General features: G+C 33.6%; 2 protein-coding genes across 4 annotated transcripts in view; one reads left to right on the top strand and one right to left on the bottom strand.

Annotated features, from left to right (window-relative positions):
- LOC144836919 (uncharacterized) overlaps positions 1–20,150 on the bottom strand; it is a 36,462-nt gene extending 16,312 nt beyond the window's left edge. The window contains exons 1-2 of one of the 3 annotated variants that reach the window (XM_078691855.1): positions 20,059–20,150; positions 19,010–19,028 (exon numbers count right to left, since the gene is read on the bottom strand). The gene's annotated coding sequence lies outside the window, so the exon portion shown is untranslated. Of the gene's footprint in view, positions 1–19,009; positions 19,139–20,058 lie in introns of those variants that run through there. The other 2 variants (XM_078691857.1, XM_078691856.1) reach the window with 2 other exon arrangements.
- On the top strand, positions 6,309–7,631 carry LOC144838361 (uncharacterized). Its single transcript, XM_078693698.1, has one exon. The coding sequence runs from the start codon at positions 6,309–6,311 to the stop codon at positions 7,629–7,631; it is 1,323 nt and encodes a 440-aa protein (XP_078549824.1).
- Positions 20,151–22,612: the final 2,462 nt, after the last annotated feature.

Below are 22,612 nucleotides of genomic sequence, written 5' to 3'. Positions count from 1 at the left end.
ACACAAGAATTAAAGATGTATTGTCACCCAAAAACATGAAAAAATGAACATTAAATAAATCAGACTTTGAATATATATTTTGTAGTTTTAATAAAGTTAATCACTTCCATAGAAAACAGAATGAAAAAAAATAATGTTTTCACCTATAAATTGACTAAATAAATGGTTACATTCAATCAAAAACCCACTGGCTGGCAGCCAATTTGGCCATTTTTTGCTTTAAATTACAGTTTTTTCAGGTAAATACATTTTTTTTCTATCCAATTTTGGGTCAAAGTGGATAACTATTATGTTACATTAAAATGGAATAGTGAACAAAAATTGTTTTGAGAATTATTTTTTCAGGGGGACAATACATCTTTAACGTATTCAATATCATTTGGTTCCACCTAAAACAACAGCAATTGTTGACAACACGCTCTACTGCCTTAAGAGAATAGCAAACGACCAGCACTGAAAATATTGATATATTTAGGAAATGTATCACCATTTATCACGCAACGAAATATTTGTTCAGGATCTCAACAGAAAAAACAACCTTTTTTTAATTGAGTTTAATGTTGGCTATTCTGGTCAAAATCTACACATTATTGTTTAACTGTCGTCAAATCGTTGAACCTAAATTCGTTTTAATTGTCAATAACTAATTATCTAACTAAATTTAAGTAGTAAACAGGGTTACATCAGGTGGTTAAAATCAGTATCGAAAGTACAAACCAACTTTATAAACTTTATCGAGTAAAATTTCTAGAAGTAAGGAGCGATTTACTGAATTTTTCCCTTACGTAAATTTATATATAGATTAATAATTACAAAAAATATGAACGTCGCCAGATAGAGTCTGGCTATCAAGTCCGGAAGTGCATCAAGTGCAAAAATATCCTGCACAGAATGTAAAGATTTTGCAACCTACCTTCATACTACATTGTCAAATTTTGTATCATCATGAAGAGAAGGTAATAAGGATTCTGAATCAGTATTTGTTTTGGACATTTTTAGGGTAGTATTTTATTTAATCAGTGATATGTTTTTGGTGCTTTGCTAGGCTCAGCCAAGCTAACACAATTCATTGACACCAGTGATTGGGCTTATCAAGCTAGGCTTTTGTTGCACATTGCAGCCCTTTGTTATAACATTGCTCAGACCAAGCCATGGCTCACCAAGCTAGCCCACATAAGGATATGAATTCGCCACCTAAGTCTAGAAAAGATCAGTTGTCGCATAAGCCTACTTCTCCACCTCATGAACGTAGGTCTTCTACTAGGAGTTCACAAAATGTCACTACGTCAACAATTAAGTGCATAGTAGGATGTAAACTTAGCTTTAATGCGAGCAATGGGAAGACGATGGAATGTTCTTTATGTAATGAACAGTATCATCGAGTATGCTTAAACCAGAAGCCCCAGTCTAACCCCAAAGTATGGTTTTGTGTTGACTGCCAGGCCCTACCAAGACTAGTAAAGGAGCTCACTCGCCAAAACAATCAGCAACAAGCTACATTATCTAAGATGGCCGAAGACTTCACAGTGATTCTGAAACAACTAAATGATCAAAAATCATTAATCACAGAGCTGCAAAAGAAAGAAATTCAAGAAGTACCTCAACCACCTAATGAAACTAAAGCTGTCAACAAGAAATGCCTTCTAATTGGGGACTCGATGATACGGGATATTAGTGAAAGAGGTCTTGCAAACACGCAAGTTACTTGCTGTCGTGGTGCTAAAGTGAGTGATATTAAGAGCAATCTTGATAAGCCTGAATTATTTGATACCATCATTGTACACATTGGTACCAACAATTGCACGACGGAAGAAGATCTACACCAAGGGATAAGCGATTATGAACAGATGATCAATGACGTCAAATCAAAATCACCAACAACAAATGTGATTTTGTCCACCACATGCCCTCGTACTGATAAACTGGAACACCAGGAGAGAGTCGTTCGAATGAACAATAGCATTAAGGAAATTGCAACGAAAACAAATGTTCAAGTAGTTGATAATGATGAGACATTCTTGCTGAGAAATGGATCTGCTGCTCAATGGAACCTAAATGGTGGTGGATTACATCTATCGAGATCAGGAACGAGACTACTCCTCAGCAACATGAACGCAACCCATCCCATCATAAAACCAGCGTCTGCCAGATCAAATACCAAACAGTCACGAGGCCACTATGAACGTCATAACAATGCTCGTCACCATCGACACTTTGAACACCAGCGAAACCCTCGTTTCAACAACAACAGACACGGCTATGGCTTACAGGACTACAGCCCTGCCCAGGATCGTCAAGCATAGGGACGCGCAAGCAACAATACAGCGGGAATAACTATAAAAAACAGTTTTGGGGGACTTACAGATGAACTTAATAATTCAATAACTGACTTACAGATAGAAACTGATACAATAAACTCTGATTATAGCTCAAATAATGAAAGTGATTCAAAAAGAAGAAAACACAGACGACGTGGAAAGAAATATGGTAGATCAAAAACAAGCAAGTGTAGTAATATTAAAATAGTATTTAATAATATCAATAGGTTAACGTCTGTTAGACTCAATGAGATTGCTCATTTAATCAAAGAGAATAATGTTCATGTTTTTGGCGTTGCAGAAACCTTTTTAACTAATGATAATAATATTAATATAGATGGTTATAATTGGTTTGGTAAATGTAGAAAACACAAGAGAGGAGGGGGTGTAGGTGCCTTTGTTGCGAAAGATATCACTATTTTAGATGACAATGTTTTTAATTGTAAATCCGATGACTACGAAAGAATTTGGGTAAAAGTGTGTTTTGATTCAAACACACCAGTGTATATATCGGTAGTATATTATCCTGTTAATGGAGTTGACAGTGAGAAATCAGATGAATTGACTAATCAATTATTATCAGAAGTTATCCAATTAGAAAATAATGCAGAAAATCATGAGCCTCTCATTCTGATAATGGGGGACTTTAATGGTAGAATTGGTCATGAAATTGCTAATGGTGATCCACAGGTTAACAGTAATGGTAAGCGTTTACTACAATTTAAGGATGATTCAAATATGTTTATTTTAAACTGTAGTCCTTTATGTGAAGGGGTGGTTACTTGGTGCAAGGGTAATCAGAAAAGCACCATTGATTACATACTTTGTTCTAAAAATATGTTGAATAATGTAGTAAAGTTCATTGTTGATGAAGACAGAAAGCTAGGCACAGGAAGTGATCACAATAGCCTTTTGTTAGAACTAGATACTACCCTAATCACTCCTGTCAATCATCATTCTTATGCTAATCATGTATGGAATACTGCAGGTATTCAGGATTTTGTTAAGTATCAAGAAAATATTGAAAACAACTTTTCCAACTGGGATGCTGATGGCTTTAATAATGTTGATAACTTGTGGGAATCCTGGAAATCTATTGTTGTTTCTTCAGCTAAGGATGGTATTGGTATTAAGAAATTAAGTAAAAAACGTAAACATTGGTTTGATAATGAAGTTAAAAAAGCAATAGCAGAACGAAGAGAGGCTGCTCGTGCTCATAGACGCTCAGTTAAATTAGATCCCAATTGTGTTCACACAGATAATCTGTGGCAATCTTATCAAGAAAAAAGGATACATGCCAAAAAACTTATATCTAAGAAAATTACTGAAACTAGGGTAAATAAATCGGTAGAGATTGCTAATAAAGGAGGACCATCCTGTAGGGACTTTTGGAACATATTAAAAGGGTCTAATGACAAACGTAGTAAATCAGGCATTAATTGTGTAAAAATCCCAGAATCAGATGAAACTACTTGTGATAAAGGAAAAATACTTTATTTTGTTAAAGAGTATTGGGAGAACTTAGGTAAGGCTAATAACGATTATGATTGTTTTACATATTTAACAAAGCGGGCGGTTGATGAGATGCGTTCTAAAACATTAGGTAATGATAACGATGACGAAAATTTACTATGTGACATTAATATAGACCTTGATATAATCATTGAGGCACTTGCAATCGCTAAAAATAATAAAGCTCCGGGAGTTGATGGAATAACCAATGAGCTTTTAAAAAATGGTGGAGACGCTTTAGCGGCATCACTAGTTTGTTTATTTAATAGAATTATCAAATTAGAAACAATCCCAAGTGAGTGGAATATGAGTATCGTTGTACCAATATTTAAAAAGGGAGATCGTAAAGACCTAAATAATTATAGAGGCATCTCATTAACATCTTGTGTTTCCAAAATATTTAACAGAGTAATCTCAATGTATATATCTTGTTTTGTTGAAAAAGAAAATATACTTTCGGAAGTCCAGGGAGGCTTTAGAGCCTATCACCGTTGTGAAGATCACATCTTTACATTGAAAAGTATTTTATCTTGTCGTTCAATTGAAGGTAAAACTACACATCTAGCTTTCCTGGACTTCCGAAAAGCATTTGATAGTGTATGGCGTGATGGTCTCCTAAAATGTGCCTGGGATACGGGAGTTAGAGGGAAAATTTGGAAAATAATAAGCTCACTATATGACAATGTTAAAGCAAAAGTAAAAGTGGGGGAAAGCATGACTGATGAGTTTAAAGGGGGATTCTGGGTTTAAAATTGCTTTTAAATATCGTTTATTTATTAAATAAAAAATATTATAAGAATATAGACATGTCAGAATGAAGAAGTAATAACGAGAAATTAAAAAATTAAATTTCATATATATTTTAGGGTAAATTCATGGAAAGTCTGTTTTTCAGCAGCTTAGGGAAGCTCATTAATATTCATGAGATATTCACAAAATCACGTCATCAGTGGATTCCAAACTCGCGACGTCATGTACGTTGTGTTTGTCAACTAATTTACATCTCTCTCCCCTGTCAAACCACGACCACCCGATCATTGTGAAATACATTTTTTGTAGATTTAGATCTAGGCCTAAAGTGTAATAATAACAGTAGTAGCATATATTTATTTGACATTTAATGAAATACAAAATTTAGTACAGATTACTCCATGGTACAGATTATATATAGATTGTATACAGTTATACTATTTTTATACCTCGAATAGTTCAGATCGTATTATCGGCTTCAAGTACTAGGCTAGGCCTAGCCTAAATCATTTTTTGTCATGGGTAAGAGCCATTCTGACTAGGGATTCCATGCCACGATGGCTACCCTACGTTTTAAAACATTGGGGCCCATCATGGGCCTAGCTAGCCTACTACTAAACGATTGGCCCATAAATAACAAAACTCAGTGGATCCAAACCCATCCTATCAACCAAACTCCTAAACAATCTAAACCTAAAACGTTCTACAAAATCGGCTGTAAATATTGAGGCAAAACAAGGTCCGATCGCCGTCCGCACGTATGGTGTCCCGATCGTCTAAGTAGGCCTAAAAATAGGCCTAGTTTACTCTCCAAAAAAGCGGATACTGCATCAAGCAAGTAGACCAGGTAGTCGGAAGGAGACCTTGCCGATCCGGCCCAGTTAAAAATTGAGCTAGCTAGTGTAGTAGACCCTATGCGAATTGATACTACCAGGCCTTTTACTATAGGCTACACTTGTTAAAATTAGCAATACTTATGTTTACAAATATTCCAACTCTCTCATTCGAGCTACGTTATCTATACCATTCCGGTAGGTCGAGTCGACCTTCAATCAAATACTGTACATCGTTTATGCTGTGATTATAAACGGGGTATACTCGACCCGACCAGTTTGGTATTGTATACTGTATCTGCTTATCACGTGACGATGCCAAGCATGGGCAGAGAGAGCACGTGTATCATCGTCTCGCTCTCCTCGCTCAGCAGGAATGTATACGTTACGCTTCATTGATTTTGAAGGCTTTCCCTAAGTCAGTGCGAAAATCGGCAAACGTAAAGTGCAAACATATCTAAGTTTTCACTGTTTTGATAAATTTTCATAGAAAATTGACTTCATAAATGGGAAGACCGACTAAAATTACATCAGATAAGTATAATTTTACAAAAGTAATTGATATGGTTAATGATAACGAGTCGTCGGAAGATTGACCATTTCACGAATTTCCTATTCTGTAACACAGTGTCATATCGCCGTAGCTGCACTTGTAATCTGGCCTCATTTCACAGCCTTCGTTCTGCTTCACTGGGCACTTATATAAATTGAAACTTTCACCGTTCAAGAGACAAACAAATATATTTTACATTTTTTACTATTCATTTTAAACCCGGAACCCCCCTTTAATATCCACAAAGGAGTAAAACAAGGGTGTGTACTCTCACCAATTTTATTTTCTATATTTATTAATGAATTTGTTAAACTTCTTCGTGAAAGCAATTTCGGGGTAAGAATGAATGGTGTCTGGATGGGAGGGCTCTTTTGGGCTGATGATGTTATATTGATTGCTAATAATGAAAGGGAAATGACTGAAATGTTAGAAATTGCCAATATATTCGCCAAAGAATGGAAACTTGGTTTTAATCATGAAAAATCAAATGTCATGGTTGTTGGAAAACGCATAAATAAAGATAAAGAGTGGAAATTAGGTGAAAAATCGATAAAAGAAGTAAATAGTTATAAATATTTAGGGGTCTATATTTCCTCAAACATGAGTGAACATTCACATTATGAACATGTTATCCAAAAGGGCAACCGGCTTATAGCTTATATCAAAGGTATCATAGCTAACCTTGATGACTTTAACCGGGTGTACTATGGAAACATACTGTGGAAAACCATTGCAATTCCTTCAATAAATTATGCTTGTAGCATTTGGTATAATAATTCCAAGAAGGATAACGAAGACCTAGAGAAAGTGCAATTGCAAATGGCCCGCTTTCTTCTCAAAGCTCCACGGTATACTCCAAAAGAGGCACTTTATGGTGACCTTGGGTGGGTTCCATTATCCAAGTTACACAAACTGTCCAGAGTTAAATTATTCAATCGTTTTATAACTATGGATGACCACAGGTGGCCTAATATTGTACTTAATTCTATGCTACAATTGAAATGTGACTTTGATCGTTTAAAATATAAATTTCTTAGTAGTTGTGTTGACATATTTGAAAAATGTACAGATATAGGCTTTTACAACAATGTTTTTGATAATGATAGTTTAACTCTTGTTCCTTTCTCAGTCAGCAATGTCGAGCGATGTGTGTCAGAATCATATAAATCAGAGTGGTCAAATAATATAATGCAAAAAACCTCATTAAATTTATACTCAAAATTGAAACCTTTCCCTAATTTAGAAAAATATTTACTTGATAAAACACATTTTTATGAGACAAGTCTGAAATTTAAATTAAGATCTAACACTCTACCTTTAGATTGTAAAACTTATAAATGGTCCAATGATGTGTCCGGTCTTTGTACTTTATGTGGGAATGGTGAAATTGAAGACATTAAACATTTTTTATTAAACTGTAAAGCATTTGATAATATTAGAATGAAAGAATTATCCATTCTACAAAATAATCTTGTGCTCTGTAATGATTATGACACATGGAATCGTTACACAACAGCCAGTGCTGATGATAAATTACAGTATATTTTAGGTGGAGATTCTATCGCGATTTGTAAAGAATCTGAGACCTTTTTTGATTTGTTTTGTAAACAATACACAAGAGCTGCATGGGAGAAACGGTCAGAACTTAAATCTCCCAATATATAGATTGTTTTTCTTTTGTATTGTTGCTTTTATATATGATTTGTAAATATTATACACCTGTGATAACAACTATAGGTCTTCAGTACCTGATGTTGAAACACAATGGTTTGTAATGTAAACTCTTTACTATATATTTTATGTTTATTTTTATATACCTTTTTAAATTATCAACTCAAACCTATGATACTGTAGGACAATTTAATACAGTACCTGTATTACCATGTTGATAATGATTTTTCTTTTATATTTTTGCAAATAGTTTAAGAACCTGTATCCGTCATATTATGTATTGTTTTGATGTATTATGTTAATTTGGATGCACCACTTCTGTGTGTGCCACCGATGCAAAGGTGTCATTTCCTAATAAATTATTATTATTAGTGGTGTATCGTTACATGTACTTTAACTATTATTACAGCTAAAATTATTTAAATCGACTATGACAATGGCAGTTTCAGCAAAAAAATCGCAAATGTTTACTGTGTTTAGTGGTATATTATTTATAAAACATAAAAACAAATATTTCGTTACTGAGTGGATAAAGAATAATTATTTAAAAATGGTTCCTCTTTGCACCCATCCTCTTCACCATCCCTCAATGTTACATACAAAACACAAATTGGGTTTATTTAAACTTGACTAAAAAAATTGGACTCATTTTATGACAAGCTTCTTTTTCGGAAGTAATTTCCAGGGTGCTAATTTTAGTTGACTACATAAATCACCGTGTCTATTATTCGTTCTTGTAAACGACATGCATTATAGTGCTGCGGTACATACATTGAAACCGCCACCCTGAAATTACTGTGTATTCGAGAACCATCTGTGGGCACGACCATCTAGTTTAGAACATTTGGTTAAACACCATTTATACGCTACGAAACCTTATTCATTTATTTACATTCTTTTGAAACTGTAGTTGTACTATACAGAGTGTGTCTACGTTAATTCAATAAAACAACTACTAAATGTATACAGTAAACTATGCAATCCAAGTGAATCAAGTGAGGATTCTCAATAAATAGATAAAATATACAATATACAATATTTGACAATGACAATGCAATAAACGGTGTAGCTAAGATGCTGGTTGAGAAAAAGAGTGTGTTAATAATGTGGTCAGTGCATGGTAATATTGGGCTTGGCCCATCTCATCTGACCAATTAGGATTAAGAGAATTAATGTGGTTTTCTGTTAGAGTCATTAACATTCTTAAAATCCATTAGCTAGAAAAGTGAAGGTAACAGGAAGGTAACCTGTCAATGTGAGGTTAAATAAAGAGATATATAGAGGATGTATAAATAATCAAATTAAAAGTAAATGTTGAATTGTTTAAAAGCTATGTGGTAGGTCTGCTACACCATAATTAGAGATACGCTGCGAACAAAATTCCGGGAAAGAAAGAAGAATAACAAAGATGATGAAGATGAAAAAAAAGATATTTACAATCACAAGGGTTATCCGCAACTAAGTTGCGGATAACCAATGATGAAAAAAAAGATATTTACAATCACATGGGTTATCCTGCAACTAAGTTGCGGATAACCAAAAAATATTGATCCATACAATAACAAGGAGTTATCCGCTCTACCAAGCGGATAACTAATTATGTATATAATAGGATAAACATTATTTATAATGTATGCGACATTTAGCGCGACCAAAGTAACAACGCAATCGATATCAAACGCAACCGATATGATTAAAACAGCGTACTACTAGCGGCGGCGCTTCATAATCATACCGAAATAAAACCGTGGGCGACTTTGCGATGGGGCGACTTTGCGATGGGGCGACTTTGCGTTGGGGAGACTTTGCGTTGGGGCGACTTTGTAATGGGGCGACTTTGCGATGGGGCGACTGTGCCGGGGCGACTTTGTTTTGGGGAGACTTTGCGATGGGGCGACTTGACTGGATCCCCTACTTAGGTAGTGCATTGTTTTTCTTTTTTTATCATAATTAAAGCCCCCTTCCCTACGTTTTTTAGATCTAATTTAAGATCACAAACTATATTTAATGTAAAAATAATACTATATGGTCCTATTGCGATAACTTTTTTCGTCTTTAAACGGTTAAAAATGTGAAAAATAAGTCGATTCTAATAATTATAGCGGCCCGCTATAAATCCCAAAATGCATTGCGCGCGGATTGATATTTTTGTTTTTCACCTGTAATTCGCCCACTTTTCGATCGATCGTGAGGCCAAAACAAATGGAAGACTCCTAACTTTTCAGCGAAAATACCGGGTTTTCCCCAATTTGTATCAACGGAGTCTGGCAAAAATAGAAAGACAATTAATGCAGCAACTATACAAGTCGCCCCATCGCAAAGTCGCCTCATACAAAGTCGCCCAATACAAAGTCGCCCCATCGCAAAGTCGCCCCAAAACAAAGTCGCCCCGGCTCAGTCGCCCCATTCTAAAGTCGCCACAACGCAAAGTCGCCCCAACGCAAAGTCGCCCCATCGCAAAGTCGCCCCATCGCAAAGTCGCCCCATCGCAAAGTCGCCCACGGTTTTATTTCGGTATGATTATGAAGCGCCGCCGCTAGTAGTACGCTGTTTTAATCATATCGGTTGCGTTTGATATCGATTGCGTTGTTACTTTGGTCGCGCTAAATGTCGCATACATTATAATGTTTATCCTATTATATACATAATTTGTGTTTTAATTTTTATTTTACAGGTTTTAATAGAGTGATGTGCTTTTAAAAATCATTAAAAAAATACTCCCTTGTTTGAAAGTTCTAAAAAGATTATCCCTGATTTATAGTTTCGAAAATGTTAATTTAATATGATTTTAAAATTAGTTACCAGAGCCACAATTACGAATCATTTCTTCAACCTACGCGTGGATACCAGCTCATTTTTTAGGATAATATAATAAATGTATAAATGTGTAGTACTCTAGTAGGCCTTCGTATAGATTTACAGTAGTTAAAACAATAACAGTGTTGTAAGACAATGAGTGTTATAGGCTACTTGATCATTTTGCATTTATTGACAAGTTATGTGTCTTAATTTTATAATGACTTTTCAAAATGAAGAAAAAAAAAAAATTTCATCGCCGATATGATTGTTTTACATGCAGGTATTTTAGTAAAATTTAAAACGCTACATATTGACCATGGAAAAACCATCGTACAGTATCGTGTGCGTGTTTTTTAAAAAGGGGACTCCCCGACGGTCAGCAGAAAGACGTAGCAGCTGTGAGGAAACAGATACCAGAAGGCGCAGCTCCGATTGGTTTCAGAGGATGTTTCAGATGGCGAGTCGCCTTTTATTCAACAGCACAATGATCATTTTACTGAAGAAATTCTTTTCAACCCTTTTGGTTATAGAACATTCTAATTATCATGCCTAATAAATATCCTCATATCGGGTGTTTATTTAATTTTAAATTAAACAAGACAGAGGCACGGAGTAATACGTACACGTCACGGACGTACGACGAATACACACACGCACGTCATCATTTACGACATATCTGGGGCGGATCCAGACATTTTTGAGAGGGGGGGGGGGGGGGTCCGCCGATAAAAAGGGCACATCAGATATTGAGTATTTGAGCCACAGCCCCCCATGGTGGGGGTTGTGGCGAAGCGAATTTTGTTACAGGACACACTTAGATGGCCGGAAATGGCACTCTCGCACGCAAAATCCATGATAAATGGCACCTTTCTAGTTCGCCGGAAATGACACTTATTAGCAGGGTATAACGATGCAAAATTAAAAGTTGTTATTTTTCAACCAATTTAAACATTATCTGTTGGTATTTTGTTTCAATATTCCAATAAAGAAAGAATTACGAAAATCTGACTTGTAGTTTTCGAAATATAGGGTCTAAAACATTGCCGAAAATGATCGTTTTTAGCCACGAACGTTGTAAACAAATTGCGCCATTTTTCGCTAAAATAATTACATATAATTACGTTTTATAGTAATTTCTTTTATATATCAACATTGGAAATATCAATAAAATATGTTATTAAATGTTTATAAAATATATAGAGTTGTTTTATTTATTTATTTGGAATTACACCTTTAGATCGGTGGCACACTTAGCACAAAGGTGCATCCTTCACAATATAAAATATAACAATTAACAGAAAAGTAAAAAAAAAAGGCAAAAGCAACTATCAACCCCTATTCTACCCAACCCCCGACCCCCCTCCCCCACCCCAATTCGTACAAATTCATTGCTCTAAATTTGTGTAGTACCGTTCAGTACAGAGAGATCACGTGACTTCTTGGTACACGCGAGAGAAAACATTCCGCTGTGGGTGTGATTCGCGTCCACCAATCAAATAGCCAGAATCCAAAATCATTCAACCGTGAGCTCTGCCGATCGCGGGAAAGCTCAGCTTTGATTGGCTTACGATGACATCATATCACAAAATGGTGGTTTTGTAGTTGAGCCTCACGTAATTTTCACAAATATTGTTTCAAAAATGAAATAAATGAACCTTCTTTATGGTATGTGTGATTTTTCTTTAAAAGATTTGAATAATAAAGGCTTCATATCGAGAAAAAAACATTTTTTTTGGCACTTATATATTTCTCAGAGAAAAAAGCACATGGCTTCAACTTGTAGAACTATATTATCTTGGCATAGGAAGACAAACAAATCCCAGGTCATGAGAGGCTCAACTACAAAAACAAGGTTGAATAGTCTAATTTCGATGATTTTTTAGTAAACAATCTACCGCGTATGGTCGTACGCGCTAGATAGTACGATATTTTAACTACATTTTTTACATGTTTGGTTGGATGTAATGGAAATAAAAAATAGTTGATCTGATGGAATGATATGTAAATAAACAAATACTCAAAAGAATTATGTTTACAGTTCAATTATTTTCAGAATAATAATACATAAAAATGTGTTTACCAATGGACAAATAATCGAGTCAATGACATAGCGCGCATGGTAACGTACGCGGAGTTGAATCGTAAAAAGTTTACATGCGCCATCTGTAGTATGTGAAACGATCTATTTTTAGAAGTTTAAGTAGAGATCATCACGCGTCACCACCTCTCACGATGCTCTTTGATCGGCCGCCGTAACTTAACATCGCGCTCATTGTGATAAATTTCTGTTTTTATTTTTGGGGTTAGTGTAGCCTACTCTGTGCATACTAATATACACACAAATATGTCACACAAATAAAATATTGAACCTCTAAAAAAAGGGCACCCTTAAAATTTAGGGGGGGTCCGGACCCCGTGGACCCCCCCTCTGGATCCGCCCCAGCATATAGTGGTGATATGATGCAATTTTATAATGGATATAATGATGGGATTGCCTTTCCAGGCTTACAATCAATGTTCATTGTAATACTATGTTTATAATAGTAAACTGAATGTTTATAAATAAATTGTTTTACGTAATTTGTTGCATATAAAATAAAAGACACAGACGCAGCCTACGTTTCCTATAAAATATTTCACATTTAAATAATTATGTACTGTTAAATGACATTACATTATGCTGGATAATACTATAATCTTAAACTATGTTTACAAATTGTCATTTTTTAAGGCACACATCTTTCTCATCATACTGACCTGTAAAATAAAAACAAAAATCAAACAATTATTAATATAGGCCTAATAATAATAAATATTCATCGACCAAAGTAAAAATAATCTAGATCGTATAACATCATTTTATCGCGACCAAAATTAAACGCGACCGATTTCGAACGCGACTGATATCGTCGTAAAACTCCGGCGGGGTTTCCCCATCTTCAGATGATGCGTTGTAGTGCGACAACGGCGGAGTAATTACGGGGGTTTCCCTCTGGTAAGCTAGCACGTTAGTGCGACCGCGGAGTGATTAGTCGGTGTTTCCTCTCTGATGATGGGGGTGCGTGACGATCGTGTAACCTGAGACTACATGGCGGGACTTCCCCTTTTATGCATACACGTTCCGTGTTATTTTGTGTATCATTGCGACATTTTACGCACTTGTAAACTATTTTTTAACGTTTTGGGGCGACTTTGCGATAGGGCGACTTTGTGATGGGGCGACTTTGCGATGGGGCGACTTTGCGTTGGGGCGACTTTGCGATGGGGCGACTTTGCGATGGGGCGACTGTGTCGGGGCGACTTTGTTTTGGGGCGACTTTGCGGTGGGGCGACTGTGTAAGGGGCGACTTTGTATGGGGCGACTTTGCGATGGGGCGACTTGACTAGCATCCCTACTAGGTATAGCTAGCGTACGATGTTCGTACGTTACCGATGTTTACCAGCTAGGCCTACAAAACTAAGCCTAGCTAGGCTAGGCCTAAGACCGTCCACGAGAGGTCGATCGCCGCGAGCTACTTAGGTAGTGCATTGTTTCTCACTTTTTATCATAATTTACCATAAAACGTACATTTAAGACAAGGAATGACATGGTTTAATGTTTTTAAAGTGATATATATGTATTATTTTCCAAAAAACGTCCAAATTTGCAGGGAAGGGGTCTTTAAAAGTTCGTTTCACGAGGAATATTTTTTAAAGACATAAATATGACCATAACAGCGTCCTCTATAGATCGATGCCCTATGAGGCCTCCGTACTTTTATCGGCAGGCCTAGCGATGATTTTCGCGAAGCTAAGCTTGCGATGGATTTCTGAAGGGTGCTCAATTATCAATTGATTAAAAATATTTATAAATAAAAAGTTATCGATATTTTACAATTTTATGCTTGCAGAATGCTGTAGACAACTCGTGAGTAGGTTAGATGAAGTATTGAAACAATTTTGAGTAATTTTAAGGGGTGGGTACGAAATAATTTACCTAGTAATAAACACACTGTTAAATTGGGGATTTCAATGTAGAGATAAATATTCTGCTATCTGTAACGTGGTTCAAAGTCCTGTAATTATAAAAATACTCACAAAAGCATACTGATGATAAATTCATTAAATATTAACATTGTTATCATTGATTACTGCAATGTTCACAATATAGTAAAAATACATTTCAATTGGCTCACAAACTGACTAATTCATTATCATGTTTTATCTAATAAGAGTATTATTCAATGTTTAAAATGTTCTCAATCAGATAAACAAGGGTTTTCACAAACTCTGTCCCATCTCGCACATGTGACGGTTATTTCGAGACACAAAAAGCGACGGCAGTCATTCCCCTCCTGACATAGTGGTCGGAGTTTTCTTATAGCAGAATGAAACTAGAAAACTCTGAGTTTTCTATATCTATAAAACTCATATATCCGAGTTTTCTAGACATCCAGTCTTTTTCTACAGTTATTGCCCTCTTTTTGTTCTAGCATTGTCTAGCCAAAAGCTTTTTTAAATGCCATGCATATTAAATATGCGTGCTCAGTTATCAAATTATGACTACACTGATCATATCCAACAATGTGATATATGATATCAATGCTAATTATTGATGAGGTAGATATTAAAAGATGCGTGCTCAGTTATCAAATTATGACTACACTGATCATATCGAGCAATGTGATATAGATTATCAATAATAATTATTGATGAGGTAGATATTAAAAGATGCGTGCTCAGTTATCAAATTCTGACTACACTGATCATATCCAACAATGTGATATAGATTATTAATAATAATTATTGATGAGGTAGATATTAAAAGATGCGTGCTCAGTTATCAAATTCTGACTACATTGATCATATCGAACAATGTGATATAGATTATTAATAATAATTATTGATGAGGTAGATATTAAAAGATGCGTGCTCAGTTATCAAATTCTGACTACACTGATCATATCGAACAATGTGATATAGATTATTAATAATAATTATTGATGATGTAGATATTAAAAGATGCGTGCTCAGTTATCAAATTATGACTACACTAATCATATCCAACAATGTGATATAGATTATTAATAATAATTATTGATGAGGTAGATATTAAAAGATGCGTGCTCAGTTATCAAATTCTGACTACACTGATCATATCCAACAATGTGATATAGATCATTAATAATAATTATTGATGAGGTAGATATTAAAAGATGCGTGCTCAGTTATCAAATTCTGACTACACTGATCATATCGAACAATGTGATATAGATTATTAATAATAATTATTGATGATGTAGATATTAAAAGATGCGTGCTCAGTTATCAAATTCTGACTACACTGATCATATCGAACAATGTGATATAGATTATTAATAATAATTATTGATGAGGTAGATATTAAAAGATGCGTGCTCAGTTATCAAATTCTGACTACACTGATCATATCGAACAATGTGATATAGATTATTAGTAATAATTATTGATGAGGTAGATATTAAAAGATGCGTGCTCAGTTATCAAATTCTGACTACACTGATCATATCGAACAATGAGATATAGATTATTAATAATTATTATTGATGAGGTAGATATTAAAAGATGCGTGCTCAGTTATCAAATTATGACTACACTGATCATATCCAACAATGTGATATAGATTATTAATAATAATTATTGATGAGGTAGATATTAAAAGATGCGTGCTCAGTTATCAAATTATGACTACACTGATCATATCCAACAATGTGATATATGATATCAATGCTAATTATTGATGAGGTAGATATTAAAAGATGCGTGCTCAGTTATCAAATTCTGACTACACTGATCATATCCAACAATGTGATATAGATTATTAATAATAATTATTGATGATGTAGATATTAAAAGATGCGTGCTCAGTTATCAAATTCTGACTACACTGATCATATCGAACAATGAGATATAGATTATTAATAATAATTATTGATGAGGTAGATATTAAAAGATGCGTGCTCAGTTATCAAATTATGACTACACTGATCATATCGAACAATGTGATATAGATTATTAATAATAATTATTGATGAGGTAGATATTAAAAGATGCGTGCTCAGTTATCAAATTCTGACTACACTGATCATATCGAACAATGTGATATAGATTATTAATAATAATTATTGATGATGTAGATATTAAAAGATGCGTGCTCAGTTATCAAATTCTGACTAAACTGATCATATCCAACAATGTGATATAGATCATTAATAATAATTATTGATGAGGTAGATATTAAAAGATGCGTGCTCAGTTATCAAATTCTGACTACACTGATCATATCGAACAATGTGATATAGATTATTAATAATAATTATTGATGATGTAGATATTAAAAGATGCGTGCTCAGTTATCAAATTCTGACTACACTGATCATATCGAACAATGTGATATAGATTATTAATAATAATTATTGATGAGGTAGATATTAAAAGATGCGTGCTCAGTTATCAAATTCTGACTACACTGATCATATCGAACAATGTGATATAGATTATTAGTAATAATTATTGATGAGGTAGATATTAAAAGATGCGTGCTCAGTTATCAAATTCTGACTACACTGATCATATCGAACAATGAGATATAGATTATTAATAATTATTATTGATGAGGTAGATATTAAAAGATGCGTGCTCAGTTATCAAATTATGACTACACTGATCATATCCAACAATGTGATATAGATTATTAATAATAATTATTGATGAGGTAGATATTAAAAGATGCGTGCTCAGTTATCAAATTATGACTACACTGATCATATCCAACAATGTGATATATGATATCAATGCTAATTATTGATGAGGTAGATATTAAAAGATGCGTGCTCAGTTATCAAATTCTGACTACACTGATCATATCCAACAATGTGATATAGATTATTAATAATAATTATTGATGATGTAGATATTAAAAGATGCGTGCTCAGTTATCAAATTCTGACTACACTGATCATATCGAACAATGAGATATAGATTATTAATAATAATTATTGATGAGGTAGATATTAAAAGATGCGTGCTCAGTTATCAAATTATGACTACACTGATCATATCCAACAATGTGATATAGATTATTAATAATAATTATTGATGAGGTAGATATTAAAAGATGCGTGCTCAGTTATCAAATTATGACTACACTGATCATATCCAACAATGTGATATATGATATCAATGCTAATTATTGATGAGGTAGATATTAAAAGATGCGTGGTCAGTTATCAAATTCTGACTACACTGATCATATCCAAAAATGTGATATAGATTATTAATATTAATTATTGATGAGGTAGATATTAAAGATGCGTGCTCGGTTATCAAATTCTGACTACACTGATCATATCCAACAATGTGATATAGATTATTAATAATAATTATTGATGATGTAGATATTAAAAGATGCGTGCTCAGTTATCAAATTCTGACTACACTGATCATATCGAACAATGTGATATAGATTATTAATATTAATTATTGATGAGGTAGATATTAAAAGATGCGTGCTCAGTTATCAAATTATGACTACACTGATCATATCGAACAATATGATATAGGTTATTAATAATAATTATTGATGAGGTAGATATTAAAAGATGCGTGCTCAGTTATCAAATTCTGACTACACTGATCATATCCAACAATGTGATATAGATTATTAATAATAATTATTGATGATGTAGATATTAAAAGATGCGTGCTCAGTTATCAAATTCTGACTACACTGATCATATCGAACAATGAGATATAGATTATTAATAATAATTATTGATGAGGTAGATATTAAAAGATGCGTGCTCAGTTATCAAATTATGACTACACTGATCATATCCAACAATGTGATATAGATTATTAATAATAATTATTGATGAGGTAGATATTAAAAGATGCGTGCTCAGTTATCAAATTATGACTACACTGATCATATCCAACAATGTGATATATGATATCAATGCTAATTATTGATGAGGTAGATATTAAAAGATGCGTGCTCAGTTATCAAATTCTGACTACACTGATCATAATACTGTACACATAGTCCTATGCAATTAGACATTGATTTAGTAGTACTACATATCATTTGTTATATTAAGAATGTTGTTTCAGTGTTATTAAAATACTTATCGAATTTTTTTTTAAATAAAAATATTAGTTTTGGTACCTATAAATTTATATATTATAATAATATGCTAGATGTTATAATAATGTGATCTTTATTACAACTAAGAAACAATTATATACGAGGATGATACACACTGATAGCTCTCAGACTAATTGGTGGCGGAATTGCGTACGCCATGTTTAATTCCTAGGCTTCGTATTTTGTACGTTACTTACAGTTCTAGGCCTATATAATTTATGCTGGTAGTAAAATTAGGTCTGTTCTCTCTTAGAAAAATTGTCGAGGGACACCTTGTGTTAAATACAATACTAATAAACATATATTTAGGTTTTAAACTAAAATGAATTATTAAATGTGTTTTAAAGCATAAAACGCCCAACGACTCCATCTAAACTATAAAACAAAAATGTCCTTTTATTAGGCCTACCTTATTGTTGTGTTGTTAACTGAAATTCAGAAATAAAAGATGAATGAATACGGAAACAGTAGGCCTACTTCTTATTACACCTTTAGGTAAGTAATAAATTGAGTATGTAGTCCTACTTTAGTAATGAAGTAGTACGAAGTAAAGAGTGGTACGTAGGCCTACTAGCACATATTAATGGAGTGGTATTTTTTTAAAGCAACAACAAGATATAGCGTCACATACAACAAAAGAATTTCTCAACCATGAAGCTTGAAATCATGAATATTTTATGTTGATGTGTAATAATGTAAAATCAATCGTGAACACTTGATAGTCTAATAAAAATAATATAATGATATGTATTGATCCACTCTTTTGTGGCATCGAAGTAGGCAGTCTTATAATTTGCAATGTCCTCATGCCAACAAGTACTGAGTCATTCGATGTTGATTGTCGCTATAGCAACTGTTAAAACCAAGAATTAATAGTCATGGTTGATTTATATAATATCACGTTAAGATATGCCTCGCACATCGGAAAAGATAAAAAATGCCTCGCACAAATATTAGGCGTGCCTCACATCCGCTTGCCTCAATCATAACGAGTTGTTCAAAATACTGAAATATAAATACTAAAAAAAGAATTGAATTGAATCAATAAAAATAACAAATCATGTGACATATCCTGTTTACATCTTTCTAATATTAGAAATTTGTGTTTTTTATTGTAGCGTTGTAAATAAATATCAAGCCTTCTAGTTGCTGTGTCAGCCAGATATTTAAGGTCAAATGTCAGTGACCTTTATGTGGCATTTGATGGCTTAACTCCCCAACACCTGGGTCTAAAAAGATAAACGTGGTGTCTTTGTCAATGTTATAGGAGTCACAAAATAAATAAAACTTTGGCAACTATTTAATAATTCCATTGGTCAGATACCTTTATTTAGTATATAAGGGCGCGTTTCATTCAGAATTCCAAGCCTAAACTAACATACAGGTAATCTCAAATGAAAATTAATACAATACTGAAATATAACAACTAAAATCCAGTTAACTAAATCAATAACTTACCAAATTTTATGATAACGATGAACATGTTGATAAACAACATCCTTCGCATAGACTACACCAAGCCTACTGTACCACATAATACATTGTTCTGCCTTAGGCCTGAGCTTCCTACAATACGTAGGCCTACCATCACGGCTACACATTCAATAGAGCTGTAAGGCTGACCAAGCAACTGGTCAGAAAAAAGTAGTCAGCTTGACCATGATTGTGACACATGGTGTAACAAAATATGCAAATAAGTGTATGCTTGAGTGAACTTAAAGCTACTAAACATTACTAGATTTGCGAAAAGCGAATAAGTTTACCTCTTTTCAAACTCCGTCTTAAGTTCTCTTTCCTAATTAGTTTTGTTTCTTTATATTTGTTTTGAATGTTTTTTGTTTTTATATTGACTTTATATTTAAATATTTTACCTAAATGATAATAATTTAAGTTAACATTTTCTTTCTGAAAGGTGTCACATAAATAGTCGGCATTGATATTAATAACCAGGTAGAGAGAAGCTGGATTTTCGACACAAATATATTACATAACAAATATTTAATTATTATGGCTGTTTATTTTGAAAGTACAACAGAATTATTAATGCTGTAACAATACTGAAACACAAAAGTCATTTGAAATTAGAAGATTACAGAGAATAAAATATATTATATAACACCTAAATAAATTTAGTCATTTGATTGGACGATTGTGAGTCACATGGCGTGCAATAGCATCTATTTAACGATCGTTAAATAGTACTTTTTTTCGTGAACGAAAAAAAAATCTTTTCGCATTTGGAAAATATTTTTGTTATACTATTGCTTGTAAAATTCAACAGCGTCGCCTATTTTGTACTTGCGCACAGTGGGCCAGAATTGGTTCAAAGTGTGCCAAAAGTCTATACGCATGAATAGATACTGATTACGATTTTTAAAGGATCTAAGGGGTTTTCTTCTTTTTCTTCGTAAAATCGTACTTATAACTGTGTCTATCTTTTGTGTTGTATTCGGGTAGAGAGGCTATGAACTCAGGGGAGAAATATAAAATATCCTCCCTTTTCACCAAGACAAAATGGATGAAATTATAAAGAAGAATGCAAAAGTTAGAAAATTAGATATTTAGAATGATAGCATGGAATGATATATTTAATGAAAACCGTAGATTAGAGTCCATACACTGTGTGCAAGTCCAATATGCTGTTTTGGCTCTATGTGTATGTGAGACGCTTCATACCCGATGTCATCATATTATAATATACCTACTATATACAATTTGTATTTGCAAGATAAAAATATTATATCTTTTAAATCTGTGTAATTCTTTTATTTTGCTTCTTATGCAGTCGCGTTCTCAAGTTAGTGTTTACCGACCAACCGACCAAAATTGCTGAACATGTTTAAAAATGTTGAAAATGTTTAAAAACATTTATATTTTTTAAATTTACACGTGCGTAGCCTGTCACTTATGACGTGCTCGTATAACGTAATTTCGAGTTGGAAAGTGAATCAAATAATTATGATGACATTATTAATATTAAAGAAAGGTTGTAAAACAGAAATCGGGCAAAAAGAGTGCGTATTAACGTTTGACGTGCAGTGCGCGTGCAAAAATCTGCGCACTCATTGCAATTTTTTAAACGCTTAAAATTGCCTGAAACATACTCTAATTTCATAGAAAATAAATTTGACAATTTTAATTTAAGCGCGCGTACGCATACGTTATATGCGCTACGCACGTAATTGTATTGCCATATGATGAAATATGACCTGAAATTTATGAGTACCAAATTTTATTTAATTGTTATTCATGTTTGTGAAGATATGATTACAAACGTGATTTCGTTAAATCGTGCGTAGATCGCGTAATTTTTGATTGCGCACCGTGAAAAACATAACCACATCGAGTCCTGGCCATAAGGAATATACTTAAAAAAATTGACTTAGCTAGATGAAACTGATATCAAGACAAGGCCATATACAAGTTAGTGTTTACCGACCGACTGACCGACCGACCGACTAACCAACCAACCGACCGACCAACCGACATAGTGAGCTGTAGAATCGCGTTGCACGCGACTAATAACAGCGAATTTATCAAAACTGTTGTTTTTGCTCACTTTAAGTGAAATTTCATGGTTTCTTCCAGTTATCATGGTTACAAGACACTATCAAAATTTACCAAATAAAAAATTATTAGTGGATTTAAATAATTGAAGATGTGTTCTTCCTAATACAATATTAAAAAGTTTGGATTGCCACATTTCAATCAATGTGAATCAAATGTAAGCCTAGGCCTACCTTTTATTCAATCTGATTCAAATGACTGGAATATTATTTAGATGTTATAAAAAACAAATAATGAATGTTTTATATTCGTGTAATGGTGCAAACAATGACATGAGGTGAAAGATGAAAGGTTATATTGCAACGAGGGCAGGCGAACACTCATAAACATTCATTATATGTATAACAATTATTGATACTATTTGAGCTAAAAATATAAAAGCAAAAGTCTGTTCCATCTGCGTAAATATTGCTATATGTAAAATAAGTTGCTAACCAATCAATTC

The sequence above is a fragment of the Antedon bifida genome, chromosome 3 (genome assembly GCF_963402885.1).
Source record: "Antedon bifida chromosome 3, ecAntBifi1.1, whole genome shotgun sequence".
In the NCBI taxonomy this organism is placed as follows: domain Eukaryota; kingdom Metazoa; phylum Echinodermata; class Crinoidea; order Comatulida; family Antedonidae; genus Antedon; species Antedon bifida.
This window is presented reverse-complemented; position numbering and strand designations above follow the sequence as displayed.